We start from the raw sequence: 24154 nt of genomic DNA on the forward strand, positions 1-24154 counted from the left end.
CTCATCATCTTCGAAAACCTTCCAATTCGAGATGTTATCAGGCATGGATGGTTTGAAAATCAATTCAACAGAAAATTTATTTTTCTTCAATCTAAAATCAAGCAAAAGTTTAGTAGCCATATTAGCCATCAGATCAGCATCTTGGTTTTGGCCTCGAGGTATTTATGTAATATTAAAGGAATCAAAATTGTCAATTAAATCCCATACCTCATGCTGGTACTGTTAGCACTCTAGGAAACTCTCCTAGGTTGCAACTCAAAGATGCCTGGTAACATATAATCTTCAATATTGTTCTCAGAACTATTGGAATGGATGATGGTTTGGATCAAGTTAGATTACCATTTCAGCTCTATTCCCACTCAAGGCATGCATGAACACCCTCAACAACACAAGGATTTAAACCACTAATGCTCAATAGTTTATAGATTTAATGGATAGATGGTGAATACTAACTGTATCAACAGATTGCATATATAAACATAAATGAATGACTAGCTATAGGTAGCAAAAGAGAATATTCACTGTACTGGCAGAAGCATATATGACCACATATGAATGGTTAGTTACAGGCAACAAAGAATCTTGCAAGTCTAAGTTATTAAAGAATAGATAAGATAACAGTTATCTGGCCTTAGACACAAAGGAAACATGAACAAACTGTTCAAGTGCAAGCATAAAGCAGTAAAGAAAATGGATGTTGAACATATGATGGCAAAAGAAGCTGTATTGCTAGAATAAAGATGAAGAGCTTGAAGGAACAAAGTAGCAACAATCTTCAGAAGTTGAATGCTTATTACATTTAGTTTTCTGCCTTTTATAGGCCCTTTACAATGCTCCTGAGCTCTCTAGAAGGCTTGGAGTCTTAATCTATTCAATCTGCATTGTTAACTGCTTTGATTCCCTGAAGGCAACCATGGCTAGGTGGTTTCTTTACATATCAAGCTATGATGCTCTTAGAAATCTTGAAGTTATCGCAGCATAATTTGCATTTGCGGTGAAATTTAAAGCCTTGATTTTTGTGAAGTATTGGACGAGTTGGAGAGATAGTTTTGCTTGAAGGTAAGAATTGTAATCAACCTCTGTTTGTGCGTTATAGATGAAAGACTTTTCTTTTCAAAAATTTGGAACAAGAAATTTATTGAGTGAAATTTGTTAAGTAGGCAAGCCTTTACAATCTGTGACAAGATTTTTTAAGCTGAAAAACATGAAATAGATATATCTATGATTTTATTAACCCTTTCCTAGATAAATGCTTCAATCTATGAAGCTCATCGTTCCATTAAAATATGTGTTTCTCTTTAATTAAGTTGTGTCCTTTGATACAAATATATTTTTCCCAGCAGAAATTCAAGTATTTGATATTCAAAGAGTTTGAAAATGTGTAAGAACCTGATACAAACGGATTGCCGTCTGGAGTACATATAGTCATACAGTCATCACAACGTAGATATTTCCATCTTCTTTTGCATTAATTCATGGTTAAATTGATACTGTAATTTCAAAAAGGATATTTTCAAATTTATTCAGTGCAAACTTGCCGTTTTTCTTTGGCCATCACTTCTTTAATGCTATTAAAATCACGCAGTGATAGATAGTTTTTGCATGCAATGTCTATAGTTTTCGTAGGTTACCCATGAATTATTCTGTACCTGTGGCTACCTAGAAGAAGCCAAGATAGTCTTCTGAGTATGCCTTTAAATGGTTCTCAGATCTATCTCAGTTTTATCAACACCCAGTTAAAGGTGTTTTCAACATGAGGCTTGTTTGACTTATGCAGATTTCTAGCATGAACAATCCTTAAGTTGGCTTGCTCATTAGAAGTACACAGTGATACTTAACGGTAGATATATTTAAGAGTGTTCTTCTGAGTGTGTGTTGTTTCATTCTCAGCCGATCGATGTGCATGCAAGAGACACGTGGCTGAACATTGGGAAGGCTACTGTCCATCGCCTGTTACAGAGAGGGAGGCTGCCATGACTGGAAAAGAAAAATAATAACAGCATGCAACATTCTGCTCAGAGAATTAAGGAAACTGCAACGCATGAAAAGATGGAGCTTTCTGCTACAGCAAATAGTGTTGTAACAAGATGTGCAGAGTAAGAGCAATTTATCATAGTTGCATGTTTCTTTAAGCTAATTTGCAGGCCTCAGGCCAATAGTTTCTGAAAATTGAATTCTATGTAGCATTTTTTAGGTTTATACCAAATTAATAAATTACTTGAGCCTGTTGGATGGGAACAAATATTCAGAATCCATTAATTCTTGATATTGATCTCTGTGACAGGGCTCTTTGCACAACAGTAGAAGAATTGCGGTAGCAATTTGTTGTTTCAAAATGCTTTCATCTTCAAGTCTCTATATCAATCAGTTAAGTGATAGGTGGTTTACCTATTTAACTTTCGATATGTATGCTTTCATAATGCAGGTCAGTAGACGCGCTAGTGGCCTCAATTGCTCCAATAGCCCACAACATTACAGCGAAACGGTGGAGCGCTTCATTAGAGTATTAGCAAGGGACTGGACTCCATTATTATGTAGAAGACTCAGGGACTCCGAAGACTCAAGGACTTTGGCTTATGGAAAACTCTCTTATGCAATCTGGCGAAAGGGACAACTGTTCCAGTTTATGGAATGGCACCTAGATTGAAGCGGTGGTACGTGGCAGGCGACAAGCGCACTAGACAGAAACCTTCGCAGATGGACATGCCAAGTCTCTGATCTTGTCGACCTTTCCGTGAAGCTTATGAGCTTAGGGTTAATTCAATTCAGTTGCTATAGGTTTAATTTAATTCAGTATAACACTTAATGTTTTAAACTAATGCGTAGCATTAGTTTACTCTGCTACGCAAAAATTCCAAATGCCGACGGAAAAAAGAATATAACCTATGTTTTAGCCCCTCCCGCCTCGGGAAGAGGCTAAATAAGACTATCAAATTAATTTTTCTTTAAAAGTTTGGTTATTCATAAGAGTCGCTTGTCATTTGTAATGGTAAGCAGGTGAAATTAATGTTAAATACCATCTTTCCGATTCCTATAGTCCTTGGCCATTGCCAGATGGCAGGGACTAATAATATACAAAAGTGTGCAAGCCTGGCGATAATGCCTATGGATATGGAAAGCACTCTGATAATCTTAGATAACTCTACATTCAATGTTATGCTCTTAACCTGCAAAGAAATACCCAAGAGAAGAAAAGATACCGAGAACACAGAATATGCGAAGAAAATATACCCAGAACACAGAATAGCAATGAATTTATTATTCAGAGAGAAATGTTCACAGGCCTCTTCGAGGGGGCAACCTCCAATAGAGCAGAGCTCGATTACAAAACAAGACACGATGCTCCTCGCAGGGAGTCTCTATCCTTTATATATGACTCATACATGCAATACCACGGGCCAATATCGTGGGTTTTATTAATACCATCTATCTAATACTACCGTCCATTTACCATCTATCTAATACTACCGCCCATTTGCAACTAACTGTGGTCCCGTCATTAATTGCGAGTTAACCACTTACAAATATTAATATGGGCTTTATTGACTCTTGACTATGACGTGATCCCATGACATAAATAAGGGGGTTAGGGTGGGACCCTAACATGCCCTCCCTCTTAAGACTAGCCTTGTCCTCAAGGCTGAAGCTGCGGAAACTGCTGAAGAATAGTGGCTGGTTCCCAAGTTGCATCTTCCGGAGAGGTGTCTTTCCATTTGACGAGGACCTCCTTAAGCATGCGGCCGCACAGGTGCTTGTCTCGTGTGTCTAGAACCTGTTCAGGTTGAAGCCAGATTGACCCTTCTTCGTCCAATTCAGGTAGACTGGTTTGAACTCGGAAATTGTTCCCAATCACTTTCTTGAGGCACGATAAATGGAAAACTGGGTGGATTTTTGCTGTAGGTGGCAAAGCCAACTTGTAAGCCACTTCTCCAATGCGCTGAAGTACTTGGTATGGTCCATAGAATTTTGGAGAGAGCTTTTGACAACCCTTGTCTTTGAGTGATGTTTGCTTATATGGTTGCAGCCTCAAAAAGACTTGATCCCCTTCTTGAAATTGGCGCTCTGAGCGATGTTGGTCAGCCTGTTGCTTCATACGGTTCAGAGCTTGATGAAGATTCTCGTACAGATGGGCAAGCATGGTTGCGCGGTGTTGTAGGAGTTGATCCACTGCTTGTACTTTGGAGCACCCCGTGAGATAAGAAGTAGGGGAAGGCGGAAGTTGTCCATAGACTGCTTCATAGGGAGTCATTTTGGTGGTGGCATGATAGTTGGTGTTATACCACCATTCCGCCAGAGGTAACCACTGTACCCAAAGGTGTTGTTTTTCTGAAGTGAAACACCTAAGGTAGGTTTATAGACATTTGTTGATGGCTTCGGTTTGACCATCTGTTTGCGGATGATACGAAGTACTGAGTTTGAGTTGAGTGCCTTGTATTCTGAAGAGCTCCTGCAAAAAATTACTGGTGAAGATTGGGTCGCGGTCGGACACAATAGAAGTGGGCATGCCATGCAATTTGAAGATCTGATCCATGAAAGTTTGAGCAACCAAAGTGGGTGTGAATGGTTGGGGTAGGGCGTAGAAATGAGCATACTTCGACAGTCGGTCCACAACCACCATGATGACTGACTTTTTCCCAGACTTTGGAAGACCTGTAATGAAATCCATGGAGACCTCCATCCAAATTGACGCCAGAATGGGCAATGGTTGTAATGTGCCTGGTGTGTTGACGGTTTCCCCTTTGTGGCGTTGACAGACGTCACATTCTGCTACGAAAGTGAGGATGTCCTGTTTCATGCCGGCCCAAAAAGTGATCTTCTGGTGCGAGCATATGTCTTCTGAAAGCTCGAATGTCCTACAATGGGAGATGAGTGCAATTCTGCCAAAATGCGACTTTTGAGGGTGGATGTTGGTGATATTACGACTCTGTCCTTGTAGCGAAGAATATCATTCTGCCATGAGTAGCCCTTGCTGGAATTAGGATCTACCTGCAATTCAGAAATGAGTTGGGAGAGCCCGAGATGTGAAAACCATTCCCTGTGAGCCTCTTCAATCCAGTCTGGAATGGGGAGGGAAATTTCGAGCAGAGTACTTTCCTCCTCAAATTGGCGCGACAATGCATCTGCTACCCTGTTGTCTTTCCCTTTCTTGTAAATGATCTCATAATCATATCCCAGCATTTTGGCTAACCTTTTATTTTGTTGTGGGGAAGATAGGCGTTGCTCCAAAAAATATTTAAGACTGTGATGATCTGTGCGGATTTGGAAACGTCGCCCCAACAAGTAAGGTCGCCAGGTCTCGACTGCATGTAAGATGGCCATCATTTCCTTGTCGTAGGTAGATTGGCCCAGATTCCTCCCACTTAGTTGTTGGCTGGTGAAGGCCAATGGTCGCCCTTCCTGCATTAAGACCGCTCCAATACCTGTTCCCGAAGCATCAGATTCAATGACAAATGATTTGGTGAAGTCCGGTAGTGCTAAGACAGGAGTGGAACACATGGCGGTTTTGAGAGCTGTAAATGCCTATTGTGCTTCTTCGTTCCAGAAGAAGGAATTTTTCTTTAGGAGTTGCGTTAGGGGCTTCGCTATGCGGCCATAGTTGCAGACAAATTTACGATAATAGCCTGTGAGACCCAAAAATCCTCTCAAGCTTTTCAAGGTCTTAGGTTGAGGCCATTCTTGCATTGCCTGGATCTTTTTTGGGTCCACCTTGACACCTTCACGCCCCACAATGTGGCCCAAATACTCAACTTCTTCCATGCCAAACGAACACTTAGACATCTTGACAAATAATTTATGCATGTGGAGCAGTTGCAAGAGTAGATCTACATGCTGAAGATGTGCCGCCCAAGTGCCACTATAGATGAGGATGTCATCGAAGAAGACAAGGACAAATTTTCTGAGATATGGTTTGAGGAGGTGATTCATAAGGCTTTGAAAAGTAGAGGGGGCATTACAGAGACCAAATGGCATGAACAGGAACTCATAATGGCCTTCATGAGTTCTGAAAGCTGTCTTGGGAATGTCGACTTCCTTCATGCGAATTTGGTGGTAGCCTGAGCGAAGATCCAACTTAGTGAAGAATTGAGCCCCATTGAGTTCGTCCAGCAAATCGTCAACCACTGGGATGGGAAATTTATCTTTGATTGTTAACTTATTGAGGGCCCTGAAGTCTGGACACATCCGCCACTCCCCATCTTTCTTGAGGACCATGACCACTGGAGATGAATAAGGACTAATGCTGGGATGAATGACACCTGCTTCCAACAATTCCTTGATGATTTTTTCTATTTCATTCTTTTGGGTGAACGGATATCTGTATGGCCGCACATTTGGGGGTTGGGCCCCTGGAACCAATGTGATGCTATGATCATGTTCCCCTCGCGAGGGTGGAAGCTCATGAGGCTTGTCAAAGACCGTCCGATGTTTATTTAAAATCTGTTGCATCTCAGGATGAATTGGCTGAGACATGGTGTCTACTACCTGGATGGCATTAAATTGAGCTACCACTCCATGATGGCCCTTTTTTAACAATTTTTCCATCCTATGCGAGCTGATGATAGAGGGGGCTCCCGCCTGTAGTCCACGGAGGGTATGTGTGGAGTTGTTCTGCTTAAAACTCATATATAACTCCTGGAAATCCATTGTGATTGGCCCAAGAGTGCGGAGCCATTCCGCGCCGAGGACAATGTCGCAACCCCCCATGTGTATTGCAAACATGTGGGTTTTCAATTGATAATCCCCCATTTGAATTTTGACATTTTCACAGCGACCTTCACATTTCATTGTGCCCCCATCTGCAATCTGGACTTGGAATTTAGAAACTTCCTGGACGAAACAATGTGCTGCTTCAGCGATCTTTTGGTGTATGAAATTATGGGTACTTCCACTATCAATCAAGACTACTACTGGGCGATGTTTAAGAAAACCCCTGATTTTGAGAGTTTGAGGGGAAGAAATTCCTGCCAATGCATTTAGCGAAATAATTGGTTCATCAGATACAATCTCCTGTTGGTTATCTTCTTCGATCGCCTCCGGTTCCTCAAGTGGTGGATCTTCCTCGGTGGAGCTGTAGTCAGTGGCATCTATTTGAAAAAACTTGTGCTCTTTGCATTTATGACCTGGGGAATATTTTTCATCACAGTAGTAACATAGTCCTTGCTTCCTTCTTTCGGCCATTTCCGCAGGTGACACCTTTTGAACCTTAAGTGTCTGAGTCATATTGGGAGCCTGTGAGGGACGACCTTTAGCGGGGAAGTTGGGGCGGCTGGATTGGGCTGTTAATGCACGTTCCACCTTATGAGCTACCTGGCAAGCCTCTGTCCATGTGGGAGGGTGGTGGAGTAGAACCTGAGCTTTGATGGCTTCTTTAAGACCACTGATAAAGCATTCCATGTAGAACTCATCTGTGAGACCCTTAGTGCGGAAGGCTAAGGCTTCAAAAGCAGTAATATATTCCTCCACTGTACCCGTCTGTCGGAGCTTAGTGAGACGCCCCAAAAAAGAGTCTTCCTATTCAAAGCGACTACGAAGAGTTTTGGCAAATTGGGCCCAATTCTGAAAATGTCCATTGCAACGATGATGCCATTCCTTCCATTGCCATCGTTCATTGTCCAAGTACATGGTGCCCACCATAAGCTTAGTCCCCTCATCTGTGATATGATTCAATTGGAAATACTGCTCCATTTGTGCTAGCCATGCGGACGTGTGAGAACCGTCAAATTTCTGCATATCCAACTTGGGAGGTCGCTGACTGGGTGGTGGATGGGAGTGCCAAACGTGAGGAGAGTGGCTAGACTCACCCTCATGGTATTCATGGCCATTATATGCCTCCTCGTGGGCTGGCTTCTTGCCCTTTGGGAATGCCTCCTGTAACTGGTTACTTATTCCTTTAAGCTCAAGTTCTATGTGGTTACTCATTCCTTGAAGCTCAAGTTCGATCTTGTGCACTGCAGTTTGGAGGGAGTGCACATGGTTTTCAATTTTGTCGATCCTTTCATTGGCCATCGCTTGAGTGCGAGTTTCTACCATACACCAACCTGATGAAAAATTGGGACCGCCTAAAAATTTTTACTAAGAAATTGAATGGTACCACCTTGCTTAGCTCGTCGTCTTGATACTGATGGGCTAGGTCACCAATAAGCACCCCGGAAGATCTCACTCTCTTTTTTTTTTTTTTGAAAACTCCTAACAGAGTTTTACTCCTTCCTGATCAATACTGCAGTCGCCAAATCCTCAAAATGTCAATGCCGCCAAAAGTCCTGCGAAAATTATATCCAGGTACAGGAACCCTTCACAACTACTCCGATCTGGTGGATCTGAGAGATCTGAATGGTGGAACAACTGCTGCTGCTGATCTGGAATAGATGATGTGTGATCCCCCGATAGAAAGGGAACTATGGTCTTGGGGAGTGTCAGGTGCTACAGATCGCAATATACATACGGGTCTGACAGTAGTACTCGGCCCAATGTTTCAGGGCTCTAACTAAGGAGGATTGACCGTACCCTTAGCCGTACAACCCGACTACCCTATCGTACGGGCGAGTAATCTCTCCGAGTGCTGTTCTCGGTGTACTGTAGCCACAAGATGGCCGAAGGTTTATCTATGGCGAGGTTTCAAGGGAGCTAGGGGGCTTCCTATATACCCAGAGGGTACGTGGAAGACAGTCCGTGCGCGGTTCTGTCTAATGCGCTACTACTCGAAGGGGTACCCACAGGGGTTACAAGGGAGTCCAACAGACGTGACCACCTCTTGTATTTCCTGCATGCATGCCTCCCCAAATCCGCAGGTTTATGCGCTTAACGACAGATCCCGTGGTTTAAAGACGCTGGAACACGTCTCTAGCCAAAAAAAATTTTTGCTAAAATTTGGAGATCCCACCGAGCCCTGGAAAGTGCTCTGATACCACTTGTTATGCTCTTAACCTGCAAAGAAATACCCAAGCGAAGAAAATATATCGAGAACACAGAATATGTGAAGAAAATATACCCAGAACACATAATAGCAATGAATTTATTATTCAGAGAGAAATGTTCACAGGCCTCTTCGAGGGGGCAACCTCCAATAGAGCAGAGCTCGATTACAAAACAAGACACGATGCTCCTTGCAGGGAGTCTCTATCCTTTATATATGACTCATACATGCAATACCACGGGCCAATATCGTGGGTTTTATTAATACCATCTATCTAATACTACCGCCCATTTACCATCTATCTAATACTACCGCCCATTTGCAACTAACTGTGGTCTCGTCATTAATTGCGAGTTAACCACTTACAAATATTAATATGGGCTTTATTGACTCTTGACTATGACGTGATCCCATGACATAAATAAGGGGGTTAGGGTGGGACCCTAACATTCAATTTGATTTAATAAAATCCATGGGACACATCCTATTTTCAACGATGCAACTTAAAATAGACACTGTGTAATCTTCTGCAATCATTGCAAGCAATCACTTATGAGGAAAATTTCAGCTACTTCATGAAATAAATATTGATTGTTGGATGTGTTAGGTAAAATTTATGGCTTAACCTTAGATTAGGTTCATGCGCGATGTGGGTGGCAATTGTTGATATCGTTGGTTCAAGGTTGTTACATCACATCAAGTAACAATATGGTTGTTAATGTGTGTGCATGTTCCTACCTGACGTGTATCATGACCATTGGATTCGATGAACGGTCGTCATCAGATCCCATCGGATTGTAAAGTTGTGTTTAACCAGCTGGCATTTTGGTGCATGTTGAAAAAAGTAGCCATTGGATCTAACAGCATGAACTATTGGATTTGGTCAGACTATTTTAAATTGTGACTTTTTTGGGTAGTTGTCTATGAGATGGAGATGGGTGATATCAATCACCTTGCCCGTACCTGCTTTAAACTTCTCATGGTTGATATCTCAATCTTATCCCTGAAAGACCCTTTCATAACCTCACTTGAAATCCACATCCTTAGGTCATGCATGAATGCTTTAGCCTTACCTCCATCTTTTATGGTTACCACTCTCAAGTTTAATGTAACTTTGATCAAAATATTTCCCTCATGATTATTAACCTCACTACTTGAAGTTTCAGTGGATTTTCTACAAAGCACTGAGGTAGGTGGTTGACCGCTGCCGAGCACTAAGTAGGTGGTCACAATTGATATATGATCAGGAAAAAATGAATTTGAATGAAAGAAAGAAATTTGATAGGAATAAAAAAATAATTAGAAATAAGTAAGTCTTAAAAGGAGTCGAAGCCCCTATCAAGAACCAGTTATAAGGGGATAAGGATTAAAGGGGCACCATTGAATACTATGTATTGTAAGTTACTGCAGATATTAGTGATAACACTATGGTGCATTGAACAGGAGTATTGCGGGTTTATATTAGAGTGACATTTTTTTTTTATTCATGGCATTAAAAGTTAAAAGACTTTGAATATATAGAGTCGACCACCATGAGTGTGGACCCCCCCCTCATTTACGTAAATTACTTGCCTCCCCTCTAGCCATGAATCTGTGCTATGAAACCTCTATTGTCAATCGTTGTGGTCAAAGCATTAGCATAGACTGCAGTGTCCACTACAAATCAATCATGAAAAAAATGATATATAGTGTTAGGGCCTCTACAACAACCATTAGCACAATTCCTTTTTTTTTTTTTTTTAAATTATTTTCCAATGTCTGACAAATATCGAAATTAAATTGCTTTCCACAAGGGGTATTATGTCCCGTCAATGTTTGATAAGGCAATGGAAAATTATAAATAAGAATTTTGAAAATTAGAAATATATTTTAAATTTACGAAAAATTGAAATTGATAAATAATAGAAGTGGGAAACCTAAAGTGAACCCATACATTTTGGAAGAACATCTTTGCGGTCTGTTCATCTGTAACCATTTTATGAAAACTTTGGTTAAAGCTATATAAATTCCACAAACTAATACAAGATCAAGGGTGTTTGACCACAAGGTAAAAGCTATGGTCCCTAGCGAAGGCAGAGATAATAACGAAGGTGACACACACAAAGACCTTATGGGAGATCCATATTATATGGCTTCCCATGGTGAGTTTCACCCAAGATTTTACGAAGGTAAGAAATTCAATTATTATGCTAGCTTGATGTCTAATGGATGCCTATAAATGTTAGAGTATGAGTTTCACGATATGACAACTTGATTTCTCATTTTAGTTAACTTGTTATCATCTGATAATATTAAAATATGTATAAATAAATATATAAAATTAAATATTGCATTACATTTCCTCTTGAGATTAGAAAAGATAAAATTAGGAATGACAATTGTTTTCAAGTGACAATTGTCAAAGATTTATGACTCATTGAAATGGAAATATGAGAATTTACCAAGAAGACAATTATGCAACAAGAAGGCAATAAACTAACTCATGAAAAGGTAAATGAAAGTTTCATGAACTAAGAAGGGGTTGGAATTTGATATACAATATCGGTACTCAGTGTTGAGAGCCAGAACGTCATTGTAACATAGTAGAGAAGTATCACTTGATGGATTTGGCACTCTTCACATGGGTTGAAAATCATTTGCACTCTTGTTTAGTCAGCCTAGGTGCATGATTGTCACATATAGAGACACATCTCCATAGTGGGAGACGTACCTCACTAGGACCAAGCACATAAGATCTCACCCCAACAATTTCTTCCAAGGAAGGATGAAAACCTAGGTTCCTTATAATTTTATGATTATGTTTTATGAATTTCATTTTACAGTTTTTTATGTGGTATAAATGTGGTTTGTTTATATACCCAAATGTTATTTGTAATCTATATGTTGGTATATTCAAATATATGTCATGGTCTAGGGATATATATTTGGTAACTCTGTTTTGGGTAATTTTGATAGACAAAAGAACTTTGCAATATCTTTGTTGTCACTTGTCTAGTTTTCCTTGTGGCATGACATAACAATAAAATCACTATTTTTTATGGTTGAATTATGAATCAATGAAAGTCATAAAATTAACAAAAATAAATAAATAAAGAATAATACATGTTTAAGTATAGGGGGTTTACGCAGTGCATTATATGACCATTTCCATGAGAGGTAGTTGTAAGTGACTAATTTCTCATGATTTGAATAGTTCACTTAGCACTCATTGCATCGGGTGATGCTCACAGGGGTGAAGAAGTGGGATTGAAACTGGTGAAATAAATCACATAGCATCAATCATCATTTCCGGGGTTTGCACCAGTAACCAGGACTTCCCGGGAGGTCACCCATCCCAGATCTTCTCTGGCTCAAGCACACTTAACTATGAAGTTTTCCCCAATAAAATGCATCGGGCAGGTGTGCGACCAGATCAGTCTACCTTTCCAAGCGTTCTTAGTGCATGTTCCAACTTAGAACCTTCAGAACAGGTGAAGAATGTCCATGCTCTCATTGTTAAGAAAGGTTTCCATGAAGATGTTGTTGTTGGGACTGCTCTCATTAATTCCTATATTAAATCTGGCCTAATAGATGATGCACGTCGCCAATTTGATGAAATGCCAGAGAAAAATGCATTTTCACATACTACAATGATTGCAGGATATGCACAGTATGGAAAATTAGAAGATGCATGTTGCTTGTTTGATCGAATGCCTGCACCGAATGTGGTGTCATGGACTGCAATGATTACAGGATATGCTCAGAATGGGAAAATTGAAGCCGCAGAAGAATTATTTGAGAAAATGCCAGAGCATAGTGTTGTATCATGGAATGCAATGATTGCGGCATATGTCCAGAATGGAAAAATAGCCAGTGCACGCAAAATATTTAACAGAATGCCTGAACAGGATGTGATCTCATGGGCTGCAATGATTGCAGAGTATGCCCAACATGGTCAAGGAGAGGAGGCTTTGAGTCTCTTTTCCCAGATGCAACGAGCAGGTGTGAAGCCAAGTCAATCCACCTTCACAAGCGTTCTCAACGCATGTGCCATCTTAGCAGCTTTGGAACAGGGCAAGCAAATACAAGCTCATAGCATCAAAACAGGATTTGAGTTAGATTCTTTTGTGGGAAATAGCCTTATTACAATGTATGCCAAATGTAGGAGCGTAGAGGATGTGTCACAAGCATTTGACAACATGGGGGTACGAGATATTGTATCATGGAATGCTACGATTGCAGGATACGTGCAGAATCAGAGGCTTGAGGATGCACGCAAAGTTTTTGACAAGATGCCAGAGCAGAATTTGGTCTCATGGACTGCAATGATTGCAGGATATGCTCAGACCGGGAATGGTGAGGAAGCTCTAAAACTATTTGTTCGTATGCTGTAGGAAAGTATGAAACCAAACCAACCCACCTTCACCGTTGTTCTTAGTGCATGTGCTAACTTGGCAACACTGAAACAGGGAAAGCAGATTCAAGCCCAAGTGATTAAAAGAGGTTTTGAGAATGATGTCTTTGTAGGGAATTCTCTTATTACGATGTATGGGAAATGTGGAAGTGAAGAAACTTTTCAGGTGTTTGACAAAATTCCTGAAAGGGATGTGGTTTCATGGAATGCGATATTGGCAGGATATGCTCAACACGGGCGTGGAAAGCAAGCTTTCCAACTCTTTGAGCGAATGAAAAAGACGGGCACCATTCCAAACGAAATCACCTTTGTTGGCATTCTATCTGCATGTAGCCATGCTGGCCTAGTAGATCAAGGATGGCATTACTTTGAGACCATGAGTCGAGATTATCACATCACACCGGGGCCTCGTCACTATGCTTGCATGGTTGATCTTCTCGGTCGTTCTGGGCTTCTGGATCAGGCCAAGGACTTTATCAATAAAATGCCAGTGGAACCAGATGCAGTTGTGTGGGGAGCCTTGCTTGGTGCCTGCAGAATTCATACTAATGTTGATCTAGCCAAGTGTGCAGCTGAACACCTTTCTGAATTGGAACCACAGAATGCTGGCAACTATGTGCTACTGTCAAATATTTATGCTGTAGTTGGCAGGTGGGATGATGTCCGCAGAGTTAGAGCGATGATGAAAGATCGAGGGCTGAAAAAAGAGCCAGGTTGTAGTTGGATGGAGGTTAACAACACCTTGCATACATTTCTAACAGGCAGTACCACACATCCACAAACCAAGGAAATACATGCAACATTAGAGGAATTAAGTCGGCAGATGAAAGACTTAGGGTATATACCTGATACAAACTTTGTTTTGCATGATGTAGAAATGGAGCAAAAGGAACATATTCTCTTTTACCATAGTGAAAAGTTAGCCATTGCTTTTGGCCTTATCAATATGCCTGCTGGAACACCTATTCACATCATGAAAAACCTTCGTGTATGTGGTGATTGCCATACTGCTACGAAGTTCATCTCTAAGATTGTCAAACGACAAATTATTGTGAGAGATTCTAATCGGTTTCACCATTTCAATGATGGATTCTGTTCTTGTGGGGATTATTGGTGATGTCAAAGGAAACAAGCAAGATATATAAAAATTCTGCATTCTGTCAGTGGTTCGTAACCATATGCTTTGAAGCTTTTGGCATTAGACCAAAAACAAGTAAAGAACTTCAAACCGACGTGACTGGCTTTTTATCAGAGCAACCCGAGTGATATCTGTCTTATGTACCATGATGTAGAATGGATTGGTTAAACCATTGGCCAATCTGTCTTCTGCTGGAAAATCCCAAGTTCTTGATTAAAATACCCTTCAGATTTGAAAAGTTCTGGCTATCACACCCAGACTTTCAAGAAAACATCCACACAACTGGTGGAATGAAACATCTATACACCATGGCTCACTCGTATCATTTTCAAAAGCCCAAATATGCATGTAAAAGACGCATTCAAAGCCCTCCCACATGACCATCGAAGGCACTACTATGGGAGAAAACATGCTGAAACGATGAAATGCCTCCTTTGGGAGTGTCAATTTTCCAAGAGTCATTGGACATTCATTCAAGACCATTATTATATTCTTCTTCAAGAAAAGTTTCACTGGTGTGCCACATTGTTTGGAGATTGCAATTATCTGGTTTGCTCATCCTTCATTGGGATTTGACAGTGCTCGGAAGTTTTTTCCTTATTCACCCTTTGGAAGATTAGGTACAAGTATGTTTTTGAGCCATGTCTTTGTTCATTTTTTGCACCATATGGGTTGATGAGGTACATCCCAAGTTGTTGGCTTGGCTAAGGGTGCCTTGTTGATCAACGATGTTCACACTCTGCATTATATATATTATTTTGACTTTATTTCAGCTCTAGTAGCTCTACGGAAGAGGAAATAAGTCCATTGTATATACCCCTCGACTTCTTGATTAATAGTAAATGTATTTTTCAAATAAAAAAATATAATCACTAATGTATACTTGGATTTAGATTATCTTTGAATCTTAAAATATATGAAATGTAACAGAATTAGTCTCAAGGGTTAGTTCAATTTGTTGAACCATATAACAGAGGCATGGTGTCAATGGGGAAGCCCTAGGTCATAAATTCAAACCTGGTCAAATCCCTTGGGGTTATAATAGTTATTGTTGGTGGAAGTTGAGCCACTCTCCATCTAGATATTGTAAGGCACAAGGAGGGGTTCCACAAGGTTTTCCTTGTAAAAACAATAAAAAGAAATGTTACACAATTAATGATATGGACTATCAAACATATATATGAAATCAAATTATACATATATATCATAACATAATAAATCAATATATGCATATATTAATACATTAATACCAACACCAATCAATATACATATATAGGTATAAAGAAATAAACTCAAATCACAATACATATTATATATATATATATATATATATATATATATATATATATATATATATATATATCACAAGATAATAAAACAAAGCATTATATATATTAAAATCAATATATAGTAAATCAAAACATAATATATAATAAATCTATATATATATATATATATATATATATCTTAATACATTAAATCAATCAACATACATATCTTAATACATTAAATCAAGTACTTGTAATTAGTTTAATAAACAAAACAAATTATGTCAAAAACATAATAAATATAAATAAACATTTATATACAAATAAAATAATAAGTCCATTCATAACGGAAATAAGCCAAAAAAGATTTAAACACATTTCAAATAAATAAAAGGATAAAGGACAATAGTAATAAAATATTTATAAAAATTAAAAATTAAAAATTTTTCATCCTAAACCTAATTAATAAACCTCTCTTATTTAAATCTTGTCGGTCTTGCACTTTCCCTCATCTTCACCTATTTATTCACCATATCCCCTCTCTGACTTCTTCAATAATTCTCATCCTGATGATGAACCACAGAGGCTGGTTCGAAACGTCGATGCACTTAAACAACAGATGCGATGAATCCGGAAGATACAACCATACAGAATACAAATCGCAGAAGTCTCAAATCCATAATTATCTCAAAAAGTTGGTGGCTAGAATCATATACAAGGAAAAGTCATTTATCCCCATTAGGTAGTTCAACCATAGTGAACATGTTCCGTTCCTCATATGTAACACTTATGTTACACATATGCAAGAATAGGTGACCAAAAGAAAGGAGCTACCCCCAAATTTGCAAGAAATAATGGGCTCGAAGCCGCAAAACACATATATTAAAAAATTCCAAAGAATAGAGAAAATTTCAAAAAGACTTCAGAAATTAAATTAACCTTACATTATACAATTGCATAACACATACTAATAATTGCTGTTTTTTGGTAAAGATAGTTGGGTCATTGTTATGCAATCTTTAGTTTTTGTTGTGCCATCTATAAGGTACCAAATATTTGAATTTAAGTAATGAACATACCGTTGGAAGTGTTTACCTGGTATTAGAGTTCAAAAAGGAGCCTGATATATGGCAATAAAAATATGTAACAAAACAATGGATCATAAGAAGATTTAGAGGAGGCTGTGAAGATTGAATCACTAGAATTTGAATTTATCAGCATAAACTTGTTAGTAGTTTAAGTTTCTTCCCGGTTCAGTCCAATGCAACGTATGGTTTACCTAGATTTAGTTAGACATGATCGAAGAAAGTTTAACTATCTTTAAAATATAATATGGGTGAACTAGCACAACAACGACACTCCAATGGCACTCCAGTGTAGAAAAATCCTATAATTTTGTAATTTTGATTTTAATACAAGTTCTTTAAAAAATGCATGGATAGATATTGTTTTGTGTGTAACACTAATCATACCCCCATACTGCATGCCCAAGTTTTGGGGATCCATACCAGGTACTCTGTATCTGTCTCCCCACATACACACCGTATCCATGTACCCAAGATACCTTGATTATAGTTAACAAGTTATGAAATTCTCTACCTAAAGTCATGCCAGTGAAAAGTTTTGTTCACAAAATAAGGTCATAAGCGATCCTAAACTAAAAGAGTACAAAGTTTGCTAATTACAAGATTATTCCATTAGACTATTCTCATCAATCATCCCCTGTGAAACAATACTAATGACTTTAGGTAGAGACAAGAATCAGATCTTCAACATAAGGTGACAAACACTTCAGAGATTGTTTTACTGCCATTAAATCCACGTGTGCAATTACACTTTAGCAAGATAAGTGGAACGGAAGAAAAACATGAAAAAACAGTATAATATCATTTACATTGCCCACAAACCAACCATATGATATTACTTTATGTTAACGAGAAAGGAAATACAAATGTGAGGCTCCCACTTTGTCAACATACTTTTACTCTTGGGGCCAAATCATGTAGGGGATTTCTTTTTCTCACTGTAGAATTGGGAATTTGTGTAGTGGAACACAATGGGATGTTATCCCCTTCACCCGGTTTCAAATCTCACATGGAAATCTTTGGCCTGTTGTGAGAAGGCTCAAGGAGTAGACTCCCCCACCCTTGTGGAGTCTTGGCTCTTGCTAAGTCAAGAATTTCTGCTATATCTGTTGGGTGTCAGGGTTGTAATTCAACAAACTCCTTCAAGACAATTTTCAACCCGAAGCTACGTAAGCTTAGAGGCATAGCACAGGAAATGACAAATGATTATGGTATTTACTTATGTAAGATTTACTTCTAACTGCTCTACTATCAATTGCAGAATCAAAAGAATGGAAAGCAACAACACCAAGCAAATCTGGTATTGGAATCAAATGAAAGGAATACTTGCCAAACCTTAACAGAAAGGAATTGAAACAACTCTGCAACCAGCTTCAAAGGAATATGGAAAAGAAATAGAAGAACAGATCGTTGTGATTGAGTCTCAAATGCTTTAAGAAACATAATGAATAATTATGAATCTAATTAAATCTGTCTCTATTACAATGGTTTCATTCCTGTACTGAAAAGACGTTTATGCACCAGCAATGAATTAAGTTCCTGCACTTGGTGTTCTGACTTAGTACTAGAACCCCGAGTTCCTTTACTAAAATGCTCTATTCCTCTACCAGACCATGTGTTCTTGTACTCAGAACCAACTGTTCTTGTACTAGGGTATTGATGTTCATGTACTGAGTTCTATTGTTCCTGTATTAGAACAACTTTGGTCTTCAATCACTTTTACCACGCATAAAGTGTGTTAACATTAACAAATTGTAAACAAATCTGAGAAGAAAGGAAATATTAACTCAATCATTCAAAAGAAATAGAGATCCTTCAACAATCAAGCATTGAAAATAGGAGTACTGTGAACACTGAAGAAAACCCTCAATCGACATAAAGACTTTCGCATGAAAACAGTAAATGTCCACTTGAAAGGAAACGTGCTTCTCTCCTTTAGATTTATGTTACAACATGAGTATAGTTTTCTCAAAACAAATATTTAAACTTAGAAAATGTTGTAAATAATCCTGGTCGTTTGATAAGTTCTTATATTTCTTCAAGGAGGATATTACAATTATCTTCACAAAGAGTTTTATTTATGTTGTGACAGAGATATTGTTTAAACCAGAACACGTTCGAATAGATCAGAAATAAGTAAACTGAAAGTAAATCGACTTGTAAATGATTTAACTGAAAGAAAATCGACTCTAAATGATTTCACTGGAAACAACTCATAACCCAATCTCGACTTGCGGAAATGTGAGGCAACGCTTGTATCAAAAGACAATCTTGCAATACTCAGAAAGGAAGACTAAGAAAATGTTGTAAATGAGATTAGCCAACATACTTACATACCACACGCCCTCAGATGTGAGATGCACATGCGTTTTCACAAAGAAACCATCATTCTACGATTTAAGTAAATAAAAAACACTCTTCTTCTCAAACTAGTATGATAAAATATAGCATACCTACGAGACAGAGGGAGAACGAAATGGGTTGGCTAGGCCCTAGCCAACCAACTTGTTTCCCTTACGAAAACTTGAATATCAACTAGGCGAAAGGATCATCACATAACATAAGAACCTGGAATAGATCAAAATGGCATTGCTCCTTATATTATTGAAGTTTGCTGCAAATATACACCAAAGGTTCATAGTCTTAGCCCAGAGACAGGCGATACAAAACAGAGTCTACACAGTAGCAAAAATTACCCAGAGTATCGCTACCTAGTTCTAGCCTAAAAACCTATTTATATACAGACATTCAGCGCTCGACCGCAACATAAACTTAATCAGGAATGTGCTAGTCAAAACTCGACTGCCTCTTTTCATGCTTTCCTCAATGCTTTGAGCTTATTTCAAAGTATAGAGTTGATCATTGGCGAGGAATGCACGTCATTTGCTCAACAGATACAATGTTTTTGGCGGTGAGCAAGGTAAATTTTCCAGTTGTCTCCAAGTACAAGAATGGCCGATGGTACAAGAACTTGGATGCACCAAGCAACTTTTACTTTGATTAATGACTTTTACTTCATCATGCCTTTAAGGAAATGGAAAATAAACAAGTTACAAAGATATTAACGTATTTAACCTTTTAAATAACGATTAAGCCTATATAACCCATATTTACCAAACTCATGAAGAGTCCAAGAATATGTGTAAAAGATTGAGTTCCAATTGTGAAACAAAGGGTTTGAAGGGTAGGATTAGGACAAGTTTAGGGTCAAAATTAGGACAATTATGGAGACCAACATCCGCCCAACTTCATCTTGTTGTGTGTCCTCACACAACTTACTGAACTTCTGCAAAAAACAAAATTGGAAAGCTTCCTTCAGTGTTGGATTTGGATATTAATTCCTAGCCTTCCTTCTCTCAATTCTCCACTGTGGGCTTTCGTCAAATGTTTCACTGCTTTCTTCAGGCGAATGTTGTATTTGGATGCACGAAAATTCCATACCCTTACTTGTCGTTTCCTTTTCTGCACTTCCTTTATCAGTTCTGCATTCTTGTTCTTCATCATTGTATTTTTCTCCATGACACAACGATTTAATGTTTCAAGTTCATATATCTGTTACTTTAACTCTTCAACTTGACTCTGCACATAAAAACAAAGCCTCCTTCTTCGACTTCCTCCTGTGCTAGCATCTTTTCATCAACTGACTCATAAAAGGTATCAATATCATCAAATCCTTTTTCACAACCTTGTGTTTCAGAATTCTAGGGAACAACATCCTCATTCTTTTCCATTGTTGGGTCTTTTAATGTCTTCTGGCTTACATCTTGTACACTAGCTACCTTCTTCTTCTTAACTTTTTAAAGAAGGGAAGATAGAGGAATATCATCCTCCCTCTTCATCCAGTGCATATCCTACACTGAAAACTGAATGATCCTGAGCTGCAATATATGCCAAAAGAGGGACACTGTTATGTAATGGTGAATTCCCTAGAGGATTTCCTACAGGGGAATCCCTAGAGGGAACTCGTTCTTCGCAATCATCAATCTTTATTGGAGTTTTCATTATAGAAAGGTATCCTCCCAAGGAAGCATATTGTCTTTTCAACGAGGCTCTGGTCAATCTTCTCGAAGGACCAGGGTTCTCATCTTTTTGCTCCCTGTTCTGCTCCTTTTTAGCTATCGACCTCTCAGGCTGAGACTTTTTAATGTTCTTCTTTTCACTTTTGCCAGTCTTCAAGGTTGGCAATTTCTTCTTTCGATTATACTTAGACTTGGAAGCTATGCTACTTCCTTTCCGAGGTTGTTTCACAATATCCCCCTCCTAGAGCGTTTTCAAGAGTGCTTCCCATGTAGTGCCGTTCTCTTCTAACTCCTTAACTAAGATTTTTATTAATCCATAATGACATAATTTGAGACCTACTTGATTCCCTTGACTCTTCTGCACACTTCTAGACATTTTCTCCAAACGTTTCAACAAAAAATGAGGAAAGTTGATTAGTTTACCTAATTCGAAGTGAAGCAGAAGGCAAATGTGGTAGAGATATGTCAGGGAGTACCTCCCTTGATAGGTGAGGAACTTATGCAAAATATATAGTAGTTGCTTCCACTTCTCCACCATGGCATTCCTTTGCAACCCAACCTTCCAGTCTACAACATGGTTTTCTTCAAGTAGAAATCGATGGCATAATCATTTTTCAAACTCCTCTTTCTTAAACCACTTCTCACCTGTGGATGCTAACTCCGTGGCTTAGGAGATGGAATGTTTGGTGACTTGGAATTCCAGAGAACCAATCTTGGTTGTCTTCCCATTGAAATTGGACACAAATTCTAGGGTGACAACAAAATCAAACCCATCAAACTTCAGTAGAAAAGGAAGGAATCCTATCTCATGCAACAAAGATAAATTACTCTCAAATTCCACTATTCCCTCCAACTCCTTCACAAAACAAGGCTCGATACGAACCAGTGCCATAGCACTTCAAGGGTTACATTGGCTCTTTCCTCTGTGAATTCTGAAGACTGCTAAACACACAAACTTCAGGGGTATGGATCTGGAGGTTCTAAATTTACCAGTTTTTGAATTTCATATAAATATTTTCCAATTATCTTGGCAATCCAAACGTCATACCTTATGAAAATTTGATTTGAAAACGTTGCAGATATGGGTATCATTTCGAGGTGAGTGGAGTAATAATGATGGATAAAGGAGTTGGTTTATAGGAAATTTAAAAATGACGCAAGGTTTTGTATGATAATGGCCCAATTATCAAAAGTTAACAAAGCTCAAAAGGGTGGTACTTGTAAGGAAGGCTTTCATGCAAGTCCTATTTTCATCATGACTACGTTTGTGGTATGTATTAGTGCTCAAATAAAAATAAGGTTAGCTAAGTCTATAATGTTCTTTGCACTTAAAATGTCATTCCTGTAAGCAATGATAGAAATAACAGTATAATTGAAAGTACAATATACAATCCTAAAATCATTACATTTCAAACTTAGAGCTAGTGAGTTAAAATTCATGAATTGATAGGGTTCTTATACTTAGACATAATTCTTGTTGTTGAACCTACCTTTCCTGTATTGAAACTTATATTCCTGCACCAAGAAAATATTATGGTTCCTTTACTAAAAAGGGTTTTTACAAATCTTCTGAGTAATACACATGCTGGATTTTTTTTTTTTTTTTTTGGTTTTGGCAGAATTCAAAGGAGTCTCCTTTGCCAACTTTTGGTGCCATTGTGCTTTTCCGACCTCATTAATAAATTCTTTGATGGCCCATCAGATCCTACAACAAAATCATGAGGGAAGAAAGAAGTAGGATAGGGGTAATTTTTTTTTTAGAAAGGGAAGGATATTATCAGGGGCACTTAAGAATGAGACCAATCCACCAGGGGGACATAAGAAAAAGGGATAGGGAAAAATTCTTCAGGGAAATAGAGGGAGAAATGAAAATGGGATGGGGAATTTTTTTTAAAGAAAAGGAGGGGAGATTTTTGACAAAACAAAGGAAGAATTAAGAGGAGATTTATGAAAAAGGAAAAGGAAGAAAGACAAAATTATCACCTCAAGTTTTTCTACCAAGTAGTGCTAAAAATAAATGTAGCAGGAATTGTGTGTTACTTGCACAAAATCTACCATGTCAACTATTATGAACTTGGATAAGGGATCGGTCTTGCTAATCATCCTATTGCACAAAAACTTTTACAAAGACCTTCTTCTTTTCAGTGACAATCATCATTTATAGTAATCAAGCAACATTCCATTTTTATTAGAGATTGATCTACCCACCAATATGTTGGTTTTCGGGTGTTAGCTTAAGGGGCCTAACCCAGGTTTAGAGTTGTTCACGCCAACCAACAAAACCCTAAGTGCTGGCCCTTTTGGCAACAACCTTCATAACGCAGGCTACAATCTCACCCGAAGCAGTATTGGGGGATGCTAGAACTAGGTTTCTGCATACAAAAACCATGTGATAAGTGATCTTAAACCTTTGTAGCTCAGATCTACCTTTGCGCAGGTCTATACCCTTCTATGGTCCACTACTTTAACTCTAAGAAAATGGCTTCTAGACCTTCGCAAAGGTATGCGATTAGAATTTATAGACCTAAAGGAAGCAGACTATCCACTTTCGCACACTAAATAGCAACCCTAGATCTCCCTTCACGTAGATCTACCCGATTCAACATAAATCATAACAGACTTAACCTTTATCTTTGCGAAAAAATATAGTTACTTAGCTCATGCATAAATATTAAAGATTCAATAAGTTCGAGCAACAATTACACATTATTCCATAGAAATCATATCATTAAGCCATAATGCTTAACTTGAATAGAAATAATAATAATACTCAAAAGCAAGATAATTGTCCCAAAATTAGTGTTTATTAAGTTCAATGTTCAGTTTACAGACTTCTTCCACCTTGCGCACTTAGCTGCAGGGGCTCGCGCACTCACCTGTAGACTTGCCAAGGTTTCCGTGCACTCAGATGCATGAGCCTTTCCCTTTCGCCTATGTACAAGAAACAGAGCTTTCCTACCATAACACTTGCCCAAAAAAATAATATTCTATCTTCGATTTCCCCTTAGACTCGTTATGACTCAACTATATATAGCCTTTTCCATATAATACCATGGCCCACGGACCATGGTAAGTATAAAAAACCGACCTATCACTTACCCAAACAAGGGGCTAAAGCCCCTTTGACTCCTACTTAGTTGTGCACTCTACTTCCACATTTCACGGAGACTTTACATTCTTTACAAAATCTATTACAAAAATTGGTTAAACTAATCCAAAATTGACCATAGGGACCCTATCCCAACAGGCCGCCAATACAAATATGGTGACTCGCCCTTGAGTCACTCGGCTGGCACCTCAATTTTTCTGTGGATGCCATCAAAATCTACTTTCAATGCTG

At 38.6% G+C, this 24154-nt stretch overlaps 1 protein-coding gene and 1 pseudogene across 1 annotated transcript; both read left to right on the forward strand.

The window, feature by feature from the left end:
• The first annotated feature begins 12297 nt into the window (after positions 1-12297).
• LOC149174679 (pentatricopeptide repeat-containing protein At5g66520-like) lies at positions 12298-13284 on the forward strand. The gene has a single exon (XM_089420925.1). The coding sequence runs from the start codon at positions 12298-12300 to the stop codon at positions 13282-13284; it is 987 nt and encodes a 328-aa protein (XP_089277051.1).
• A 6-nt stretch (positions 13285-13290) lies between these two features.
• LOC149174680 (pentatricopeptide repeat-containing protein At4g02750 pseudogene) lies at positions 13291-14919 on the forward strand (annotated as a pseudogene).
• Positions 14920-24154: the final 9235 nt, after the last annotated feature.

The sequence above is a fragment of the Pinus tabuliformis genome, chromosome 4_1 (assembly GCF_031772625.1).
Source record: "Pinus tabuliformis cultivar Carrire ecotype Pingquan chromosome 4_1, CPIR1, whole genome shotgun sequence".
Classification (NCBI taxonomy): Eukaryota; Viridiplantae; Streptophyta; class Pinopsida; order Pinales; family Pinaceae; genus Pinus; species Pinus tabuliformis.

Excerpts from the sequence above, each read along its gene's own strand:
- LOC149174679 (XM_089420925.1), top strand. The coding sequence starts at position 12,298 with ATGCATCGGGCAGGTGTGCGACCAGATCAGTCTACCTTTCCAAGCGTT.